Source organism: Epinephelus fuscoguttatus, linkage group LG5 (assembly GCF_011397635.1).
Source record: "Epinephelus fuscoguttatus linkage group LG5, E.fuscoguttatus.final_Chr_v1".
NCBI classification, from domain to species: Eukaryota; Metazoa; Chordata; class Actinopteri; order Perciformes; family Serranidae; genus Epinephelus; species Epinephelus fuscoguttatus.
Window position 1 is genome coordinate 39,349,493 of NC_064756.1, and position 23,394 is coordinate 39,372,886.

At 42.4% G+C, this 23,394-nt stretch overlaps 2 protein-coding genes and 1 long non-coding RNA gene across 3 annotated transcripts; 1 reads left to right on the plus strand and 2 right to left on the minus strand.

Annotated features, from left to right (window-relative positions):
* Positions 1–238: 238 nt before the first annotated feature.
* Positions 239–1,160, minus strand: LOC125888944 (uncharacterized). Its single transcript, XR_007449380.1, has 3 exons — positions 962–1,160; positions 714–785; positions 239–328 (listed from the first exon to the last, which is right to left on the minus strand). It is a non-coding gene; the product is annotated as an uncharacterized LOC125888944 (long non-coding RNA).
* Positions 1,161–6,902: 5,742 nt separating this feature from the next.
* On the minus strand, positions 6,903–8,989 carry LOC125889050 (uncharacterized). The gene is made up of 5 exons (XM_049576698.1): positions 8,875–8,989; positions 8,312–8,712; positions 7,936–8,198; positions 7,605–7,837; positions 6,903–7,458 (listed from the first exon to the last, which is right to left on the minus strand). The coding sequence occupies exons 1-5, from the start codon at positions 8,987–8,989 to the stop codon at positions 7,085–7,087; spliced, it is 1,386 nt and encodes a 461-aa protein (XP_049432655.1). The 3' UTR covers positions 6,903–7,084.
* An 11,856-nt stretch (positions 8,990–20,845) lies between these two features.
* Positions 20,846–22,707, plus strand: LOC125888932 (uncharacterized). Its single transcript, XM_049576588.1, has 2 exons — positions 20,846–21,276; positions 21,546–22,707. Exons 1-2 carry the CDS (start codon positions 20,853–20,855, stop codon positions 22,571–22,573), a joined length of 1,452 nt encoding a protein of 483 aa, XP_049432545.1. The 5' UTR covers positions 20,846–20,852; the 3' UTR covers positions 22,574–22,707.
* Positions 22,708–23,394: the final 687 nt, after the last annotated feature.

The window sequence follows — 23,394 nt, forward strand, 5'->3', positions numbered from 1 at the left end:
TGAGGGTGAGGACACTGCTCTGGATAGCAAACGTACTTTTAAGGCAAAGACTCCACATGAGGTAACATCCATTTGTCTGGGATGTGGGACAGTGTCACATGTCCACCTTGAGACATTGCACCCCTTCTTTCACATGAATGCCCTGAAAAAGACAATAGGATATTATTATTATTATTATTATTATTATTACGTAATTAAATGTTGAAATGTTAGTGTTAAATTTTAACAGATGTCCTTACCTTGTTGTTTCCAAACATTTCTTGATGTCTCGGCTTGACTCCCCCATTGAATCCAGGAACAGAGACTTTTTTTCATGTGGGTAGATGACCTATGGTTTATAAAAGATAAATACATGTTGTTTCTTTTTTCCATTTTGTAAAGTAGTCGATGATCACACAGATGTACTGATGTCCGTTTTTTTGTTTGTGTCAGTTTCCCAATGAGGTCCATCCCAACCAATTCAAATGGCTGAGGAACCTTACAGAAAAAGATTTTCACATTATTTTTTTTTTCTTCCAGACACAGCTTAATGTATACTGCCTGGTTTATAAATATACAATTGAGAAAATTCTGAACAATCAAAATATCTGTGATATAAAAGTCACTCAATGCATATTTTCAACAACTTTTTTTGGAAGAAAGCACATATTTTCTTTAAGTCATGTGCCACTTAACACACTAAAAAAAACTTTGCAGTGTTTGGATGAACTAACCTTTATGGGAGTGTATTCTGTTGGCCTTTTTATTGACTCACCGCTGGCTTGACATGCTGAGCATTGGGAAACCTGATGATGACATGTTATGTAAAAACATATTAATGAACACACATAATGTAAATACCAGGATAAAGTTTTATATAAATCATTTTGAAGAATATAGAAAAGAAGTTCCAGAGAAATAATGAAATTATAAGCCTTATCATAGAATTATTATATACGATTTGTATGTACTGCTGACTTACCCACTTGTTGATGTCTACAGACATCCCTGGCCAGTAAAATCTTCGGGATATGCTGTCCCTTGTTTTAGTCTGGCCACAGTGTGCCCCAGCAGGGCTGGCATGAAAATCCACAAATATCCTATTTGCCTTATCGGCACCACGGACCACTTTGGATTTAGTAGTTTTGGCACTTCCTTTGTAGTGCCAGTAATATAGCTTTCCTCCTAAATGGAATCAAAAAACAAAAGAAAAACAATGTTTATAAGGTACTTGAATCTTATTTCCATTTGATGGTACATACTTTCACTCCACTACATTTCAGAGGGAAGTAACTTTCTACTCCACTACATTTATTAGTTACTTTTCAGATGGAGATTTTACATAAAATAATGTAATCATGATCCAATAAACTAGACCCCTGTGACCATGTGCTCCAACTGTGAAGTTTGTGTGGTGTCCCTTGGGGTGCACACTCAAGGTTCCCAAACTCAACAGCATTTAACACCTGGTTTGACATATTGCTTTTGTTCGATGTTCATTGACCTCGACTTCAATTAAAAACACACATATATTAAAATGGATTGTGCCAGTGGGCAGGGTTATGGAGTATAAAAACAGTGTACCACCTTCCCCAGTTCATTTCTCATTTCTGCTAAAGAGGTGCTGTGAGAAGCTCCTGCCATTTTGCTTTGAAGGTGAAGTTCATGTAATTTGTGTTTAAAACCATGCTTCAAATTTATTAAATTTATTCATTATTACACTGTTAACTTTTGTTTTATTGTGTTTATTACTTTTGTGTTGACTTTTGATTACAGGCAACCCAGGGTCTGGCTCGTGTTTTGCTGCTTTTGATGTTGGGAAAATAAATCACCCTGCACCTTGCCTGATTGTGTGCTTGTCATCCTTTGTCGACCTATGTGAAGAGTCAGGTTGTAGTGCTGGTTACACTTCCCTCATCTAAGCCATAGGTGTGACAACCCCTCAGCTTTATTATATAGCCCAGACAAAGCAGTTAAAAGTTAGCCTGGTTCCAGACCATAGACCCCACCCACTCAACTGAGTAGGCTTGCATCTCTGGTCTGGCATACTTCAATGAATTTGCGATTTATCTCGTCCAAACGCTGGACGGACCAATGGGCTGTCGGACCAACGGGCAGACCCCGGTACCAGGCAGGAAGACAAAATCTGGCGTAAAGCTCATTCTGAAAAACGACAAGAGGATGTAAGAAGCTTGGAGTCAGAAAACATTTAAAGTTAAGTGTCTTATTTGGCAGTTACAAGCTGACAAAGGGGAAAATAGCTGTTGCCTGGCCTTTTATCTCTTATTTATTATTTATTAGACAGTAGAGTCTAATAAGGTCTACATTGCATTTGCAAGTAGTGGTTACCATGAATATTTGAATTACAATAATGGAATGATATAGAATAATCAAATAACCCAAACCTTTACACAAGACATAAACTCTTTTTCTATGCTTCTTTTATTTGCTACTTTTGAGTTTTAAAAAAAAAAACAAGGCATGAGCTTCAGAACAAACAAATAGCAATGAATTTTAACAATATTAATGTGCACAAATATGGATGCAGCATCATGATAAAGTGCGGCTTATTTTAGTCCCACGTGGAGATTGACAAAAAAGTTACAACTCAGCAACATTAATTAGTTGTTATAGTTAATATCTTATATTATTTCAATAATAAAAAGTGCACCTCAAGAATAAGGTCTAACAGCCACAAAACAGGGCATGTTTTGGAAACAAGTATTTTAGAATTTTTTATGGTTATACTTCTTTTAAATTATTATTTTTTAATCTTTTCACATGTATTCTTTTAATATACAAGTATATGAATTTACAGTGCATACTTTTAAAGGTTGCCTTCTGAAAATGATTTTTCTTCAGACACTGAGACACAAATCTCTAGCAACTCCACCAAAATAAGCAAACGTTACCGCTTTATTTATTTATATCCATATATTTCTTTTCTTAGTGAGGGTTTTGTTCATATGCCAGTCACAGCCTCATTTATGAGTATTGTAAAACATGGAAATATTTTAGGGACTTAAGCTCCAGGCCCATTTTCCAAAATATATATATGGAGCATTAAAATAAGTTATTAGGATGATGCTAAATGCTAAATGCTATGTTTTTGGTGGTTTTTGTGATAAATTGCCAGCCGAGACTTAAAATTACATGAAATAAAGGTTGTAATTTCATGGCAAGCAACATGTGCTAGACTGCATTTTAATTATTGTTTATTATCATTATTAGTTCATGTGATTCCAGAAAAAAATCCAGCTCTTCTGGAGCATTTCTGATGTATTTTGTCTCTCAACTTTATTTAGGGTCACTCGGAGTACATCAGGTTAAAGTATTTTCATATGACGTGACAATAACAACCATCAAAACCCATCTGCAAACACAACTAAACAAAACAAAACAATTGTTAATCATTGAATCGCCCCTCACACCACCTGTAATGTGAACGATCTGTTGAAATGTGTTTATATCTTAACTATAGGCCTATATCATTAGGGATTTGTTTTACCTTGTCACTTGGTCGCACAGGGATTTTGCTGACAAGCTTTTGAAACGCCGGCCACTCAACGGTAGAGTGCGTCCTCCACGATATACTCGGCCACCAGCCTTCTCACTTCTCTTGGGTCAAGCATCTTCACCTCTGGGTTTGCTCGCACCATCATCCTCCTCTAAGTTTTTCTGCTTGCTAGCAAGAGGTGTTTTAGACATTAGCTTAATGTCGCCGTGCACTCTCTCCAGGTGTTTCTTCAGGTTACTTGTACTATTTTTAGCTGTAGACAGTTCCCTCGGCTTCCCACCAACACACAATGTAACGTTACACCTTACTGTGAGGTTTTTGTCCTTTTCTGTGAGAAATTCAAAATAGTGCGAGTATATCCACTTAGAAAACGTGGAGTCCTCCGCTGCTGTCATCTTGGCATTTCCGTAAACAAAGCCACTCAGCCACTGTCAGCTTAAATATAGTAACAGTACTGATTTTTAACCCACAAGATTTACATACAGTAGCATCAGAAACGCCATTTCAGAGCTTATAATGTGGCTACTTAGCATGATATTATGCTTAAGATGTTACTTTGCCAGCGAAACATGACATTTTCTCCAGTACAGTAACACTGTTTTCATATTACAGTGACAGAAATCGGTAATACAACAGATCTTACCTCTCTTGGTCCGCTACTATCGATGATGTTAACATTAACAGTTCAGTGAGAATTCTTCATTGTGGTCACTGAAATTGTCTCTTTTCCACATCGATTTTTTCATTTTTATATATATATTCTGACTTCACACCTATTGGTTTTTGCAGTACTTGCTTTTATTCTCAATTTCATTTTCTCTCACCATGTTTATGTGATGCACCACAACTCCAAATCAAATTTCATGTATGTGAAAGCCCACTTGGCAATTCTGCACAGAGCACTCAAGAGATTAGAAAGATTTAAATGCTTTTTATTAGTCACACAAAATTACAACATTTAAATTAAAACCCAGAATAAACTTTAATACATTTTTAAATTAATACCCAAAATAAACTTTTAATACAAACATTTTACATTAAAACACACTAAAACACCAAGACATATGTTAGTTTACCCCTCTTCCTCTGCTTCTACTCCCCTCTGCTTCTCCCCCTTCCTCCTCTTGTTCCTCCTCGTTTTCCTCAGCCTTTTGACCTGTGCCTGACCAGGTGGTAAGGTGTTCGCCTTCTCCCCTCCCCACCTCCACCTGGTAGTCTTTGGGACATCCACTGGTCGAGGGTGACCCCAGATGTGGCGCAGCAATAAATCTTCTTATTATGGACAAAGTGTTCTATTATGTTTATGTCCACCTTGCACCCTGGAAAGATGTGTGGTGGGTCCCACGGTGAATCTACACAAAGAAACACACACAGAGATTCATTTAAGTGCAAAGTCTCAATAACAGTAAATGTAACATATACAGAGGAAATTATGTCCATATTTATGCTCTGAGTTTTGTTTCATCACAGTAATGTACTTGTACTTGTAGCGTGTGTGCTGGTGGGATTGACAAACCTTGTGTCTCTTTGTTTTCGCAGACGAGGGCCTTGTATTGCTTCCTGGCCTTGGCCCGCTCAGCAAGCTCTGCAAGAGGACAAATCAGAGAGAAATGGTATGAAGTTAATGACATATTTAACAAATTCACCAAGAAGCCCCAGCTTGCAAATCAGAGGAGAGCAAAACTTCTCATTCAGTGTGTTCAAATCAGGAAAACAGAATAATTTAACAGTTTTTCTTCTCTGGTGTCTGTCAGCATCTTAGTAAGCTAAATCATTGTTTAAAGACTCTCTACACCCATACTTCATACGTGTACACTTTCTTAATGAAAGTGAGATGCATGATATTACAAATTAAGATTTTATGACAGTAGAAGATTTACAAGAAGAAATATTTTACCTTTGTAGTGACCCTTTGCCTTTCAAAAAAAGGCCACCACCATAGTTGCTGTCAGACTATTTTAGACGCGTGCGTAACAAAAGACAAATGTCCATTAGTTTCAGTGATAACTGGATTTATTATTACAATCCGTGTTTAGTCCACTTTTCCAACATAAACCAAATAACAAACCAAAAATCGGACTTTCCTCTTCCACATTGCCTTGTGCACGGTCACAAAACTTTTGCTTCCACACAGCAACACCTGTGTGAAATTGCACCTTGATTAAATCACTGCACCTCACTGCCTAATTGTCAGCATACCTACTCCCCCAAGTGGTGAGAGTTTTACCAAAAACAAACATGACATATTTCACAAAAATGGCTCTCACAACCTTTTTTTCCTATTTTCCCTGTGCTCAGTACAGGAGGCCAGAAAGGGTTCACAAACTTCAGCTCAGGTAGAGGGCTGCTCCACCATCGGCTGCTCTGATTAAGGCGTATACATGCCGGAGAAAATCGAATTCCAATCGCATTATCTGGGTGTCTTAATTGGAGTTGGAGAACTCCGATATTAGTCGGAGTAACGCCTTTACATGCACTTAAGTTGTCCAGTTAAAGTCAGATTAAGGCAATAATTGTTTTTTTTTTTCCAAGTGTCATGTAAACGTACTGTCTGAGAACAATGGATGAAGATCACCCAGCCATCTCCTGGAGCCTCTCAGGGTGTGGGCCATCAGGGTCAACAGGCTGACCCCCCTCTGAGGCTGGGACAGTCAGACCTCATGCTGCTTTGGCACTGAAGTTGAAGTTTAAAGGTTGACTCTTCTGTCATCTGTCAGAATAATAGGGTTCTGACATTTGTTTAGAACACAGTCTCAACTACCTGTGTTTTCGAGGGTAAATAATGATGAAAGAGGACAGAAAGAAGACTGTATTGAAAATCCCACAGAATTTATTCAAGTGCAACTTGATTAAACTGTGTTGTTTTAAAACAGTGAATAAGTAATTTGATTATGAACAGAGCAACAGAACCACAGGTTGATAACAGATACACACAGTGTTACTGAGCTCCACATGTTTCACAGTGAAGATCTGATTGAACACTGAGTGCTGCTTCAGTGTAATCATATTTAAACATTTAGACACGAAAGCATCTAGTGTTTCACAGAGTGGAGTTGGTCAGTGATACACGCACGCACGCACACACACATTGTCAAACTCCAAACAGAGTTCAGAGTGGCAGTGCAACATGTTGAACAAACAGGCTCAAAGTGTGAAAGTCACAGACAGTTCAACCCTGAACCTCTTTACACATGCAAATCACAGTCAATCACAGTACAAACGACTCTGCTGCACACAGCTCTGACACAACATGAACTATGGCTTCAAACCACAAGTGCAAAAAGTGCAGCAGCTGCATCGCAATAAACAGCTGGAGGTATGATGTGAACACTGTAGCTCAGATATACAGGCAGTAGGATAAATATGTTGGTGCATACATAGACAGACAGACAGACACACGCACACGCACACGCACACACACAATTCAGTCCAGGGAGGCCAGCCACTCCTCTGGGCTTTTGTTTTTTGCTGCCACCGGACAACAACTCACCCTCTGCCCATTGTTTTTTGTCAGCAGCTTGTGGCCTGTCTCCTTCACCTTTCGCTGGCCACAATGGCTGCAGCGAATGATGGAAGGGGCTCTGACCCTTAGAGTCTGTCCTTGCTTTGCTGCCTCTGCCTGTGCCTCCTGCAGCCTCTTCCTGTTCCAGGCAGTGGTTTTTGGAAAAGGAGATGAAGACGAAGCTGCAGAGGTGGTGGCCACAGTAGCGGCAGCAACGGCAGAGGTGGTGGCAGCTGCAGTAAAAGCCCCAGATAGGCCAGCACTGGCCTTCTCATCCTCCTCATCTCCCTCCAGCGGCAGCATGTCCTCATAAATTGAGGAGCCCAGGGCAGGCTGGGTCTCCTCTTCCTGGTTCTCTCTTGCTGGCAGTAGGGTGCCCTCAGCCACAAGAGGGGCCGGCAGGGAGAAGAGTGCAGGGGCAAGGGTGCTCCTCTCTTGGGCAGCCGTCCACCTTTTGTGCCTGTAGAGTGAACACAGAGCTGTTAGTGCTGAACAGTGACATTAAATATTTGATGTTGGTGCGTCAGGAGCAGCTGCTGAAGACAAATGAGATGATCATCTGTGAGACAACTGTAAATAAAGTTTAAATAAAGAAGAGAGTCTCACCACTAAGAGAGGGTGGCAGCTGGAGGGTGGTCCTGTTTCTGAGGGCAGGGTGCATTGTGACCACGTTCCTGATGGTGTTGTAGTCCCTCAGAATCAGTGTCCAGCGGCTTACCAGGCACCCCATCATCCTCTTGCCGCTGGGATGGAGGACAGTCAGCCGGATGAAAATGGCCTCCACCAGCCATCTGGTGTCGGGCCACGTGGCAGGCCCGACGCCCGTTCCCACAACACAGCTGTAACCAGACACGGGAGAGAGAGAGAGAGATAAGTGGCCTGAAAATACACTGTGACTGTTACACAGCGAACACATCAGCTCTGTGCAAACACGTACCGCTTCATACTCTCCAGTTCCGGCATGGCCACTGCATTAGGAGCGTAGGTCTTTGACCTCTTAAACCTCCCCTTAGACAGCTGGGCCCTGTAGCATGACGGATACACCGCAGGACCCTTGTCCGCAGCAGGGAGGTTCTGCCAAAGGCCCACAATCTCCTCAGCTTCAGCATCACTGATGAAGCCCTTCCTGCAGAGCTCCACCAGTCTGTCAGCCAGCAGGACCACATGCTGGTACCCCGGCCTTCCATCAGGATCACTGTACTGTAACACACAGAAATAAGAGGTCACACGTCAGTTGATAAGTTCAGGATCAGCGAAAAAAACAACCTGACCAGTGGGAGAGTGTAGTGTCACTAATGATGAACAGTACAAACCGTGGATGACGATGCAGTGGTCAGCTGGGAGGAGGGCACAGGTGGAGGCTGCTGCTGTGGTGACACTGGCTGCAGTGTCGGGCGAGGTGGTGGACGCTGGGGCTGCTGCAGCGTCAGGCGAGGTGGAGGCTGAGGCTGCTGCAGTGTCGGGCGAGGTGGTGGACGCTGGGGCTGCTGCAGTGTCGGGCGAGGTGGAGGCTGAGGTGGCTGCTGTGAGGGATGTAATACATCCAAGAGGAACTCATGGAATCCCTCATCACCAACCTCCTCCAGAACCAGATCTTCCTTCTCCTCCTCAACATTGAGCTCCTCGCTGCTGTCAGGCTCCTCTGGGTCATCAGGGAAGTCCTGCAGAGTCCGCCCAGTCTGGCTGTAGAGGTAGCTGATTCCAATCAGCTCCCCTGAAGAAGAAAAATATGAAATGAATTTATATTTCTTAGCATTTTTCCCTTATGTTAAAATTTTTTGAAAGTTGGAGTGGACAACATTTTACACTCTCTGATATGAACTGAGGCTGAAGCATTTTCTGATCAACATTTTTCCTTTCTGCTTGTTTTTATTACCTGTGTACTCCAGCGGCTTGGTGTAACTCTCAACCAGCGTCAGCCCGAAGAAGTGCTGACTCAGCTGGTTGAGAGTGTGCTGCTCCTGGCCACTGTAGCACTTTTTCCCAGTCATCGCTCCGCCTGCCGCCACCTGGGCCCGATCTTCATTCCACCTTGTGAGGCCCTCCAACAGGTACATCTGAACGAAGCAACCGCTGGCTGCTGTGCCTGCAAACAATTAGATTAGAGAGAGAGAAAAGTCAGAATTTAAAGAAATAGAAGACAAACACTCAGTGTGTGCACGTTGTGTGTGTTGTTACTCACCTGGGATGAACCTGTTGAGGTGCAGGTGGAACGACTCCAGCGACGTTGACCCTCGGGCGCAGCGATAGACTGGGAGAGCCACCCCACCTTTGGTCAGCTGACCGGTCCTGGTGTACAGCTGGACACCGGGAGGATCCTGAAGTGGTGGCGAGGGGAAAGTCGGTACAGTGATAATGGTTATTTATCGTTTGGTCTGAGGGTTATAATCCTGAGAAAATGTGTGTTAAATATTAGTTTCAGTCTATCTGTCATTCTCACCCTAACCCTGTGAGTCAACTAAAGTACACAAATCCAACCAGCTTGTGTTGATTATTGATACAGAGTGACTCATAAATCATCAGTCCGTATCAATAACTTAACACAAGCTAGAAGGGATGGCTCTCTGAGCACACACCTGCCGCCAGTCTGCGTATAAAATGCCAGATGTCCAACCTGACGGTCAGCTGTGGCCACGCAGGGAACAGAGCTGCTGCAGCGCAGGTTCCTCCGTCCTTCCTGCAGCAGTCCCTGTCCACATAGAGGACCTGCAGCGGCTCATGCCCTGCCTGCTGGTACCGCTCCTGCAGGCCCTCTGCCATGTCCCTCAGCCCAAAGCCCAAAGCTGCTGTGACAACACAGTTGAGCACCTGCCCCAGCTCGTTCCCCACGCTGGTCATCCACTGGGCGGTGCCAGCGTCCGCTCCAGCCAGCTTTTTGGTGATCTGCAGAGAACAGGTATATTTCATCCATCAGTAAAGGTGCAGCTCTGTAAGCAGCAGTGTCAGATACCAGATACATTAACCTGCTGTTCACAGGCTCAAATCTTCTCACCTTCTTGGTTGAGTCCATCTTAAGAATGGTGCCGAAGGTGGAGGTGACCTTGGCTCTCAGGTCCTCTATGCGAGTAAACGCATCCCTGGCGTAAGTTGAGAGCAGCCAGCTGCAGCTGGGTACAGCCTCCATCTTCGGCACATCAGCAGGAGGGGGCATCTGCACCCCAGGAACCTCAAACCTCCTGCAGGTGCTGAGGTAGTGGATGCAGCGCCTCATCCACTCTGCCGTGTGCTGCTCCATCAAAAGGGAGTGCAGACGCCTCACGCTGTCCCCCAGTGTGCGCCCCTTCAGCTGAGCCAGCACTTTCTTGTCACAAGAAAGCCTGCAGCACAAACACAGTTTCACAGTTAAACAACACGAGCATCATGTGGCTCATCTGACATGTAATTCATTTCCTGTGAACATCGCTGTCTCACACAGGGCTGTACAGAAACCTGTAGTTCAGTATGTTTACCTGTACGTCAGCACTGCAGGGAAGAGCTGCTGGTGGTCGAAGTCCAGCTGCTTCCTGACACACTCCGACCAGGCGGCTAACTTCTTACCGCAGTACCTGTGTGAGGAAATGCATTTTTAAAAGGACTGAACACACAGTTGCTGCACTTTCTCTGCGTCTCAGTGACCTCAGTGTCCACAGTCATAACTTAGTGTAGAAACGTGTGTGTGTGTGTGTGTGTGTGTGTGTGTGTGTGTGTGTGAGCTTCTGTGAAAATCTATGAAACATTTAACTATCATCCTCCCTTCCCTCAAACACCAGGACAACCAAATAATCTTTTTTTAATTCAACAGTACCTGCACTCCAGGTACTCTGTGCCCATGCAGTACCAGCCATCAAGGTCCAGGACTCTGCGGACGGTCTTGTAAATCCCGCCACCTGTTAGTTTGTGACCGCAGGTTGGACACTTGAGGTGGTACTGCCACATGCGGTACGGAGCCCAGAGGAAGAAGGACCGCTGGAAGAAGGCGTCAGGGGAAGAGGGACGCTGGTTGTACACCAGCCGTGGTCCAGGCGGGTGGTACCACAGCTGGAGCCTAGGGGACAGGACTGGCCTCCCTGTCTGGTCCTTTACAAAGAGAGCCCTGGCGACCCACTCCTGCTCCGCTGAAGGCAGTCTGCTCCTCCACGCCGCAGGCAGCAGGACCTGTAACAACACATACAGTTCACTGACCTGCAGCTGTAAACAACACACTCCTATCACATGTTCACAACAACAACAACAACAACGACACAAACCTCCAGTCCAGGAGCAGCCAGCTTGAGAGGAGCAGGAGGTGGAGCTCTCCCTGCCACAGGAGCAGCAGGCTTTGGATGTGGTGGTGGAGTAGAGGAAGATGCTGTGAACAACAGTAAAAGAAATGTCACGCCCAAGATGTGTCTTGTTGTCTCCCGACACTATTACATTATTGAGAAGACACCCGGAAAAATACCTGAGAGGGCCGTGGTCCTTCTCTTCCTCGGACTAGATGACGAGGGGCGGGGCTGAGGTGCTGGTGCTGGTGGTGCAGGAGAAGATGCTGTCAACAACAAAAAAAGAAAAGTATTGCATTATATTTATCTTTACACGTCACATTCTAAGATAATGGAACAGTAGCTTATTGTACAAGCCACACTGTTACACAGCTCACATGCCATCAGCCATCACTTCCCACTGTACTGACTACAATAAAGTTAAACAACACTGGCTCTGCCCTGAGACACAGCTGTATGAGGCACACACAGACTCACCTGCAGCTGCTATCTCCTGCTCAGCAGCAGCAGCAGCTTCCACCATCAGCTTGTCATCTTCATCCTCTGAGGAACCTGGAGACACAGTAATCAACAGTTCAATCAACACACAACAGGCAGCACTTCTACGAGATGAACATGAGACGGGAAAACAACTTCTGATAGAGTGTAAATATGAATGGAAAAGATGACTGGATACATACTTGACAGGACATAAACCCTCTTCTTCCTCAATGTGGACACAGATGAAGTGCTGAAGGAGGAGGTGGAGGGTGCAGTACTGCTGGTTTGAGACAGCGTTGCTGTTGCTGAAGGGGTCCGGAAGGTGGAGGAAGACTGGGACGATGAAACAGTGGCAGCAGCTGAGGAGGTGGTGGAAGCTTTATCAGCTGAGGTGGTGACAGTCCGCCTCGGCTCCTGGTCCCTCCTGACCACATACTGCTTCAGCTGCACCAGCCTTGAGTTGGGCTTGGTTGGAGTCTGCTGCCGAACCCAATTCCTGTAGCTGAGAGTTTGAAACAAAACCTTGATTTAACATCACATCATTTGTGTCTGCACACCTTTGTAATGTAAAAACTACTTAATACTTTACACATTGCCTCACCTGCTGGTCTCTGCGTCCACGGTCTCATAAAACTCCCAGTACGTCATTGTGCAGTATCTTCCAAAGCCCACCCTCCGGTCACCCTCTGCCTCAGTGTCCGTGCACCTTTTGTCTGCTATGGCGGCTGCCATAGCAGGAAAGAGGCGGGCATACTCCAGCAGCCGGTCTTTGTTGGACACGAGTGGGATGCTGCCATCTCCCCACTCAGTCTCTGCCTCGTGGCTGGCCAGCAGAGCGGCTGCATAGCCAGCGTCGTGGGTCAGCAGCCACTGGAAGGTCTGGCCCCGGTACTGACCAAACAAGACCTCCATCTGACTGAGGACTTGCCTGCAATCACCTGGGTTCCTCCCCAGGGCTGAGACCCTCGCCTTGGCATCAGCCTCTGCCCTCTGCTCCGTCACTGGCAGTCTGGCTGTGGTCTGCTCTGATCTGCTGTTCTGCTGGGCCATCTGAACAGCTTCAGGACTGGCCTGAAGCTGCAGCTGGGTGGTACCAGACAGGATACAAAATCTGGCGTAAAGCTCATTCTGAAAAAAGACAAGAGGGAATAAGAAGCTGGGAGTCAGAAAACCTTTAAATGTGAACTGCAGTCTTACTTGGCAGTTACAAGCTGGCAAAGGGAAAACAGCTGTTATCTCTTTGTTCTGACTGATTTCAGCCCAGTAGGACACTCTCACCTGAGATGTCAGGTTGTAACATTCACTTCATTCCCACCAGGACTATTACTGACTGTGACACCCTCCTTCCCTCAGTTACCCAGATTTATAGACAAAAATTTAGCTTTGATAATTAATGTCTATAACATTCAACCTCATTTATGAATGTATCATTTAACTGTGTAGGCTAATTATGCTGCTATGAAATTACTGCTGTTTTCTGTGTCTATGCCCAACATTAATGCTTTCAGCTACTTTATTATAACTACCAGTATGTGGAGATTGTGGACCGGTCTCTCATTCATTCATTCATTCATTCAGGTCACTAAACATGAACTTATGGCAGCTCCGTTGCCTTGAACTTGCAGAGCCGCGGTTAACCCACAGATTGCTAAAACCAAGCTAATTCAGGCACAGCTAACAATAGAAAATCACAAATACAATCTTTAATATGCTAACGTTAACGCGATAACGTTACCTTTGGGCTTAAATATAGTAGCAGTCCCTGATTTTGCAGTAAAGTTGGAAAGATATTGGCAGATTCGAACTTCCGGTGTTGCACACCTGTTGCACCGAAATCTGTGACTGTCGGAATCTGTGACCGCAGGGGGCGATGTTGCACACTGTCTGCGTGTGTGTGGCCATCAGCAATGGCAATGGAAAGTAGATAGCCTTAAGGTAGATGTTGTAAATTACTTTTATCATAACAACGTTTTGTGTGATAATGTATGCACTGTTTAATAAATGAGTAAACATCGACACAGGTGCTCTGTTATTGCCTCAATATTTGGACAGATTTATTTTCATTTCAAAGTTCAACTGTAAAGAGCTAGATGCACAGCCATCAGAATATGTGACCTCACTGAATCTGCATAATAATGAGTTTAAACCTCAAAATAACTGTTGTCAATCCTTCTGTCATCCTCTCACATCAATATGGACACATATATTTGTATTTGGGATCATCACAGAGATAGAAACACAGAGGTCACATATTGTGATGGCTGTACAGCGGTCACAGATTCCGACAGTCACAGATTTCGACGGTCACAGATTTCGGTGCAACACCGGCATCAATAACTCTTCAGTGAAACGTTGTTAAAACACAAGACACACATATTTTCAATCGTAGTAATACAGACAACGAACTATAACATAATATTCATCAAAATGAGCCGTCCTCGGAGCCACACCAAGAACATTGGTGTTTACATGCAGCCGGCTGTGAGCGCAGCGCGCAGAGACCGTCTAGACAGTGCAACACCGAAAAGAGATATTACAAAAATATTCAATAACGTCACTATAATACAGTGTAGTGTCACCAAACTCACTCCACACTTCATTGGTCTCCTACAGACTCCACTACACCACTTGGTTGGAAAGAAAGGCATTTTATATCATTTCTGGGAATTTTTATTAGGAATATTAATCAATAATTTCAATATGATGCAGTGTAGTGTCACCAAACTCACTCCACACTTCACTGGTCTCCTACAGCGTACACTACAACACTTGGTTGGAAATGCAGGCATTTTACATAATTTCTGGGAATTTCCATTAGGAATATTAATCAGTAATTTCAATACGATATTAAGATTATTCTTCTTTTTCCCTCCGCTTCTTTAAACTGGAATTTGACCCCCTAAACATGCTTCAAAACTCACCAAAATGCATGTCAGGACTGGCGAAATATTTTATGAAATGAAGAAATTAATCCGAAAATTGTCAAAATGGCCTCTCTAGCGCCACCTAGCCCTTTAGGCACACTGAAATGGCCGCTGCGGCTTGTAGGAATGACGTAGAAGGATGAAACCAAAACTGGCTTGTTCGTCTCACTGTAATAATTTATTATGTAAAATCCCTTCCTTTCCAACCAAGTGTTGTAGTGTACTCTGTAGGAGACCAATGAAGTGTGGAGTGAGTTTGGTGACACTACACTGCATCATATTGAAATTATTGATTAATATTCCTAATAAAAATTCCCAGAAATTATGTAAAATGCCTTTCTTTCCAACCAAGTGTTGTCGCGGAGTCTGTAGGAGACCAATGAAGTGTGGAGTGAGTTTGGTGACACTACACTGTATTATAGTGACGTTATTGAATATTTTAGTAACATCTCTTTTCGGTGTTGCACTTTGTAGACGGTCTCTGCGCGCTGCGCTCACAGCCGGCTGCACGTAAACACCAATGTTCTTGGTGTGGCTCCGAGGACAGCTCATTTTGATGATTATTATGTTGTAGCTCGTTGTCTGTATTACTACGATTGAAAATATGTGTGTTTTGTGTTTTAACAACGTTTCACTGAAGAGTTATTGATCCCGGAAGTTCGAATCTGCCAATATCTTTCCAACTTTACCTAACCTTTTTTTTTTTTTTTAATGCTTTATTGAACATAGTGCAAATACAAGTATACACAACAATGTGTGTGTATGACAAATGTTAGTGTATACAACTTGGACAACAGACAGTTCAGTGTTATAAATACGCCAGGGGGGATAATATTAAAGGAAAAATGAGATCAATGTCTTTTTTGAGTCTTTGCAGATAAAGATTAGTTGGGTAAAATCTGTGAAGCATTTTGAATGTTATTTCTTTGACTTTGTTTGTCAAGAAGAATTTATGAGGCAATAGCCAGACTTTTTCCCAACAAATGTCTCCAACAAAGGAGGACCAGTATGATATAGCAGAGGGTGTGCTAACAATATCCTGTTGAAAAAGTTGATGAATAAGTTTGTTTCTATTCTTAGTGTTCAAAGAAAAACAAGCTTCTCCAACAACTGTTTTAGTCACATCAGGTAGTGCAGGGCAAGTGTCGTTTGTTTTAAAGCCTTTAAACAGTGACATAACACCTGAAGGCACAGCATCAAATACAACAGAAAAATCCTTAGGTGTAACAGGTATACCATAATGTTGAATGAATTCAGCATAATTGTAAAGTTGCCCATGTTGATTAAACAACTGACTCAATAAAAAAAGGTTATTATCAAACCACCGTTGGAGAAAAATTGACTTGTTTTTATAAAGAACATATTTATTGTTCCAAATTAAAAATTTGTGGGGTGTAAAATTGTGTTTGTAGATTAGACACCATGCTAGTAACATCTGCTTATGGAATGAACCCAGTTTGATAGGAATTTTGTCAATACTGTAAGAACAGAGCAACAAAAAATTAAGGCCACCTACTGAGGAGAAGACATAGTGGGGAATAAAATTCCATAAGGAGGTTGGACACATGAGGTAACGTTTGATCCAGTTTATTTTGAAAGTATAATTTAAAGTGGTGAAGTCTAAAAAATTAAGACCACCCTTACTATATTCATTCATCAAAACAGATTTTTTTAAGTAATGGGTCCGATTTTTCCACACAAAATCAAATAAAACTTTGTCTATTGTTTTACTGACATGACTGTCTACACCTAGTGACAGCGCAGCGTATGTTAATCTAGATATTCCCTCTGCCTTTGAAAGAAGAATCCTGCCTCTTAGAGATAAGTCACATAAAAGCCACATATTAAATTTCTTTTTTGTCTTATCAATTATTGGGTTGAAGTTATTGGCACATCTTTGGGATTCATTTTTATCGATAATGACACCTAAATAAGTAACTGAATTTTTTTATTTGAATATTGGAAATCGAATTAGTATAACAATTTTTAATAGGTAATAATTCACATTTTTTAAGATTTAATCGAAGACCGGAAGCTTTAGTAAAGTGATCTATAAGACTAATAGCTAAAGGTACTTGAGAACTGTTCTTTAGGAACAAGGTCGTGTCATCTGCCAGCTGACTTATAATGATAGTTCTGTCAGCAATGGTGATACCTTTCAAATTACTGTGTTTAATACGTTCACATAAAAGTTGAGCAGCAAGTAAAAATAAATAAGGGGAAATTGGACATCCTTGCCGAACGCCTCGTTTCACATCAAATCTAGAAGATGCACCAAATTTGAGTTTAATCGAACAATTGGCATTATTGTAAAGAGTTTTGACTGCATTACAGAAGTAGCGTCTGAAGCTGAATTTCTGTAACGCATGAAAAAGAAAAGAATGTTCAACAGTATCAAAAGCTTTAAAAAAAATCTAAGAAAAGCAGAAAACTGTCATCTGAGATCAGGTGTGAATAATCAAGCAGGTCTAAGACCAGCCTTATATTATTTGTGATGTGTCTATTCGGCATAAAGCCTGATTGAGCTTCATCAATTAGAGAATCAAGAACTTTTTTAATTCTTTTAGCAAGGCTTAGGGCCAAGATTTTATAGTCATTATTTAACAGACAGATTGGGCGCCAATTGTCAATGTGAAGAGGGTCTTTCCGTGGTTTAGGGATTAATGTAATCAAACCTTGAGTCATACTAGTAGGCAAAGTGCTGGATGATAGACTTTCATTGAACACTTGAAGGAGAAAAGGCGCCATCTGCTGGCTGAAAATCTTGTAGAATTCTGACGACAACCCATCTGTTCCTGGTGATTTGTTATCTTTTAATAAAGCAATACTGTTACAAATTTCTGTTTGTGATAAAGGTAGATCACAAAGATCTCTTTCCGAATCATCAAGTTGAGGAGTATGTTGTAGAGAATTTAGGAACGACAGAGTGTCAGTTTCAGAGTATTCAGAAGTGTATAATTTTCTATAAAATGTGGAACAGAAATCAGATAGGAATTTTGAGTCATCAGTTATATTTCCATTAATTATTAATTCATCAATAGTGTTGATTTTTGCGTGATGTTTTTCCATTTTGAAGAAATAGGCAGAGTTCTGTTCTCCTTCTGCCAGCCAGTTTTTCCAGGATCTAATAAAAGCTCCTTCTGCCCTCCTTTTGTAAATAATATCAAGTTTCTCTTGTAAATTATACATTTTAATTTTATCCTCTTCTGTTAAATTGTCTGGTGATGTTTGAGAGAATTGGGATATACCTGCAATAACATTTTGTTCCTCTAATTTCCTGGCTTTAGCAAGTCTGCTTCCATAGGTCCTAAGGTATTTTGCTGATTCATGCTTAAAAAGTTCCCACTTTAAGCAAAATGAATTATCTACTTTTGCCTTTTTGTAAAAAAAATGATATTAAGTATGAAATTCTTGATTGGACTTCTTTAGACTGAAGAAGCGAGTTGTTTAATTTCCAAAACTTTGCTTTTCTGCCTTGATCAGAAGGAGACAGTTTAATAGAAATGTAAATAGCTTTGTGATCACTTAAAGGACAGGGAATAATGTCAACAGTCGCATCTTGTTCCTTAAGGTGTTTGGATACTAACCAGAAATCTATACGGGAAAACCTTGTGTTATCTTTGTTACTCCAAGTGAATGTTACTATATCTGGGAATTTGAGTCTCCATATGTCCACTAAGACATATCTTTCCATAAAGAGTTTAATAAAAGTATTCCTGTTATCATCACGAGCAGGTGGCCATCTGTCTATCAGCGGGTTCAACATAACATTAATATCTCCTCCAACTATGATGTAGGAATTTGGAAATTTGGTTAACCAATATTTAAGTCTGCCTTCTATGTCAGCAAATAATTGAATGTTTTCTAAACTAGAGTTGTACCCATAAACATTGACTAGAATCAAGATAATCTTATTATAAGTAATAACTTGACAGACAAAATGTCCATTTGGATCAGTGTTAGTATGTAAAATGTCACTGCTGTACCTGTTTTTCATGGTTAAAGCCCCAGCTGATCTTTCTGTGCAATGAGAAAACCATAAATCATTACCCCACTGGGTTCTCCAAAAATTCTCATCACTTGAAGTTGAATGGGATTCCTGGCAAAAACAAAAATCTGTATTAAGCTGTTTGGTAAATAAAAATAAAGCTTTACGTTTTGTGATATTTCTTAACCCCCTGGCGTTTAGGGAAACTATAGACAATGAAATACTGAAATAAAGAAACCTGAAGTAATACTACGAACTGGTGGGCAAATGCTGAAACACTGAGCAATAGCTGCACCTAAAACAGTCAACTTAGTCAGTGGCAATTTTAACTTTAAAGTCAACTAACACAAATGAAGTCAGGATACTTTCAATTGAGTAGTTCTTGGTGATGGACAAATATAGTTCTTAGGATAAGATGTATATCCAAAAAATGGTCTTCTTGACACAAAAATAGTCTCAGAGGAATGTAACAGAAAGAAGAAAAATGTAAAGATGGAGTGAACTCAGAACCTTGCAACGCAGTGTCCATCAGTAAGCCAGATTTAGTGAGTCAGGAGATAAAAGTTTGAATGATCCATGACTTCAACAGGACAAGCTGAATTCCAAAGTCACAATTAACTTATGTGATCTCCTTTCCGTCGATGAAGGCCCGTGCACCAACATAATAAGCAGGTTTACCTTCACTGCGCGCCTTCTTTACCATGGGCCACGTCTTCAGCCTGGCCTCCCTGACGAGCTGAGACAGATCTTCAGCAAAGCGAAGTTTGCTGTCACGCATGAAGGGATGCTTTTTGGCCGATTTCCAAATAGCATCTCTGCAGGACCTCATGGAGAATCGGATGATGATGGCTCTGGGATTTGTGTTGTTTTGTGATCGTTTCCCAAGACGATGTGCAACATCAACAGCAGCCGTAAGCTTGTCTTTTTCCCCTGGAAGGATGTTCTGGCAGATCTGTATGGCTTTTTCTTTCACATTTTCGGATGAGTCTTCAGCAACACCATATAGCTTCAGGTTCCACCTCCTCGAGTATGACTCCAGCTCGCAGACACGCGTTTGGAGGCTGACAACTTTGCGCTCTTGCTCTTTGAGACGGGTGTCAACATTCATCACTTTCTTCTGTGTATCTTTTATCTCACTGCATGCAAAGTCTAGCGTTTTCTTTATGCCTTCTATCTTCATGGTGTTTTCATCAATTTTCTTGGAGTTTACACTCACAAGCCTTTCATTGTTGTCGGCTCGCTCATTTATGAGTTTAGAGAGAGTAGAGATGACGGCGTTGTCTTGAGAAAGTAACTCATGTTCTCCTTCATACAGCGCTTTTTTTTGCAGCAGGAGATTTACAGGGAGTCACAGGTAGCGGAGGGAAAGGTTCTTCAGCCATAACTGCTACTGGAGGTGCCGTGCTAGCATAGTCATGGCACGAGGTTATCAGCACATTACCTGGGCAGGAGTCGTACACGAGGTTTTTGCTTTTTTGCATCCTTTTTCTCTCCCGACTTGACATTAGATTGATCTCAGTCATCAAGGAAGTTAGTATACGTCATATGAAAGTTGGTTGAAGTGTTATTTCTTCGCTTTTCACCGGTTAAAACTTTTTTTGTGCAGGAGCTCAGTGAAAACGACCTCACTCGGCAGCCATCTTGGTCGCTCCCCCTTTACCTAACCTTTTTAACCCACAACATTTACGTACAGTAGCGCCAGAAACGCCATTTCCGAGCTTATAATGTGGCTACTTAGCTTCGTATTACGCTTCTGATGTAACTTCGCTAGCGAAACATGACATTTTCTCCAGTACAGTAACACTGATTTCATATTACAGTGACAGAAATCGGTAATACAACAGATCTCACCTCGCTCTTCGTCCGCTAACATCGATAACGTTAACGGCGCTGCATTCAAGCGGGTGAGGGGAAAAAGAGCGACACGCCCATTAACCAATAGCAGTGACACAGGCTAACTGGAACCACCAATGAGAGCGTTCTACATTATTCCCCCTAACTGCACCTAACTGGGATAACTAACTGGGATGAGTGGACGGTCCACTTATCCCAGTTAGTTCCAGTTACGATGTCCCTCCCATGGGTCTATTCTGTTGCTGATTCACGCTGTGCGTCACAAAACCGGAAGTAGTCAAACTCCGTGGATGTTTACTTCCGGTTCATCACTGGGGTCATCTTCGAGATCTACAACGGCAGAAATTGAGAAATCTAAGAGGTTAAAATGGCACAATCGCGTTGGAAATGTCACTGCAGTGTCCCGTATTGTTCCAACAACAAGCAAAAACATCCATACTTAAGCTTTCACGAGTTTCCATCGGATGATTACCTGCGAGCTCGCTGGGTTACAGCCATCAGAAGAGACGAGGGCGCAACGTTCAAGATTCTTCATGGGAGCACCTATGTTTGTAGTCTGCATTTCAACAATGATGACATTTATTTAACTCCGAAAGGCTTCAGACGTCTTAAAAGGGGGGCTGTCCCGTTGAAGTTTGCCTGGAATGACTGGGGAACCAGAGAACAACGGCAGTCGGTGTGTGAAAGGGCCAGTGAGAGACTGGATGTTGACGTTAGGACCGCCGGGGATGCTAACGAGGCAGACGCATCTCCTCTCCTTGACCATGATTATGCATTTCCACCTCCATCTGGTAAGTTTATGCGCCTCCCAGTTAGTCAATAATATAACTAAATACAATCTAAATGGAAACTTGTTTAATAGACACTCATAAAAACTTAACGGTGTGTGGGCTAACTTTGCATTAAAATTATGTTGTTTACACTTGCACCTAGCATGTAAAAATATCACAATGTCCTGGAACCAGTACTTTTCTCATATCAAAGTTGAAAGAGAATGTGGTGTATTGCATAATGCAGATGGGTAATCATGTACCTGATTTTGTTTTATTTTTATGCTTAGGTACATCAGATGATGTCGGTCAGACAATCATGGAACTAAAAGCTAAAGTGCAGGAGCTACAACTGGAACTTGAACAGCTTACAACACAACAACAGCAGCCCAAAGTTAACCACTTTTGTGCCTCAGATGAGGACTTCCGCTTCTACACCAGATTCCCATCAGAGGCGGTGTTCATGGTTTTCTGGGAATCAATTCATCCATCTGCTTCCAGGCTTTTCTACTGGTCAAAGGCACAGAAAACAGCATTTGGAGCACCAAGCCCCCACCGCAAGCTGCCTCTTATTGACGAGTGCTTCATGTTCTTCTGCCGCATCGCTGCTGGGTTGAAGGAAAAGGTACTGGCATCAATATTTAATGTCAGTGTATCGACAGTCAGTCGGACCATCCTCACATGGGCAAGCTACTTATACCAAGTCCTTGGGTCACAGCCTACGTGGATGACTCGGGAGCAGGTACAGGCCACCATGCCTAACAAGTTCCGGCAGTATTGTCCTAATGTGAGAGTGATAATCGACTGTACTGAGCTTCACTGTGAGACCCCATCTTCCCTCATCTTAGAGTCTGAGACCTTCTCCAGCTACAAGAACCACACCACCTTTAAAGGTTTGATCGGGATCGCTCCTTCCGGTATGATAACATTTATATCCAAGCTGTACACTGGCTCGATTTCTGACAAAGAAATCACCAGAGAATCAGGTCTAGCACAGTTGCTGTTGCCTGGAGATGGAGTCATGGCTGACAAAGGGTTGTTAATTGAAGATCTGCTGGCAGAGGTAGGGGCAACGCTGATCATCCCCCCATTCAAAACCACCCCCCAGCTCAGCACAACAGACACACAAAAAACTCAAGCCATTGCCCGCCTAAGAGTGTTGGTGGAGAGGGCAATAAGACGGGTCAAGGAGTACCACATATGGGATGGAGTTGTTCCCCTCTCCCTGGCAGGCTCCATCAACCATCTGTGGGCAGTGTGCTGCCTGTTGACCCACTACCAAGGCCCTCTGGACATCCAAAGTGACAAGCCTGTCTAGCGCTTTGGCTTTTGTTTACTACAGTGGTTCCTAAACTGTGGGCTGGGGCCCACTGGGGGGGCCACTAAGTTGTTGCAAGTGGGCTGCCAAATCAGTACAATTTTGTGATGGACAGCTCCTTGAAAACTGTAATACTGAAACATGTTGCAGCATTTTCAGTATTACAGTTTTCAAGGAGCTCCTTGAATGATTTGTGTGTACAGCTCCTTGAAAACTGTAATACTGAAAATGCTGCAACATGTTTCAGATGCTGTGTTAGTGACTGTGGAGCTTCCTACTTGTTTCCCCTGCACTCTGTTCAGTCCTGAATGTTCGATCGTTATTATAATAACTTCTGAGAATGCATTATGTGGGCTGCAAACATTTTTGAGAATTTCAAATGGGCCATGAATTGTAGAAGTTTGGGAACCACTGGTTTAACGTTTTGCATGTTTGTTTTTTTAAATTCATGATTGAGTGGATTTTAGTCATTTCACGTTTTTTATGGAAAATTCATGTATTGTTTCAATTGCTTCCATGTAATGTGATGCAGTGACCCTGAAACACTAAAATCAAATATTAATGGTGTCCTATTTGCCTAATGTACTAATAATTTAAAGTACTGCCTCACATTACATGGAAATTTTAAATTCTAATTCCTTGAAAAGTTATGGAAAAGTCTGGAAATTTTGTCTATCAAAATGTGTGAAATTATGTGATTCATATTGCACAACCTATACAACTGAACTTTGTGTCAAATCAGCTATTGGCTTATGCAAAACCTTCACTAAAGAAACACAGACCCAGCACTGACTCTTTATTTCAGCACCAGCACCAGAGGA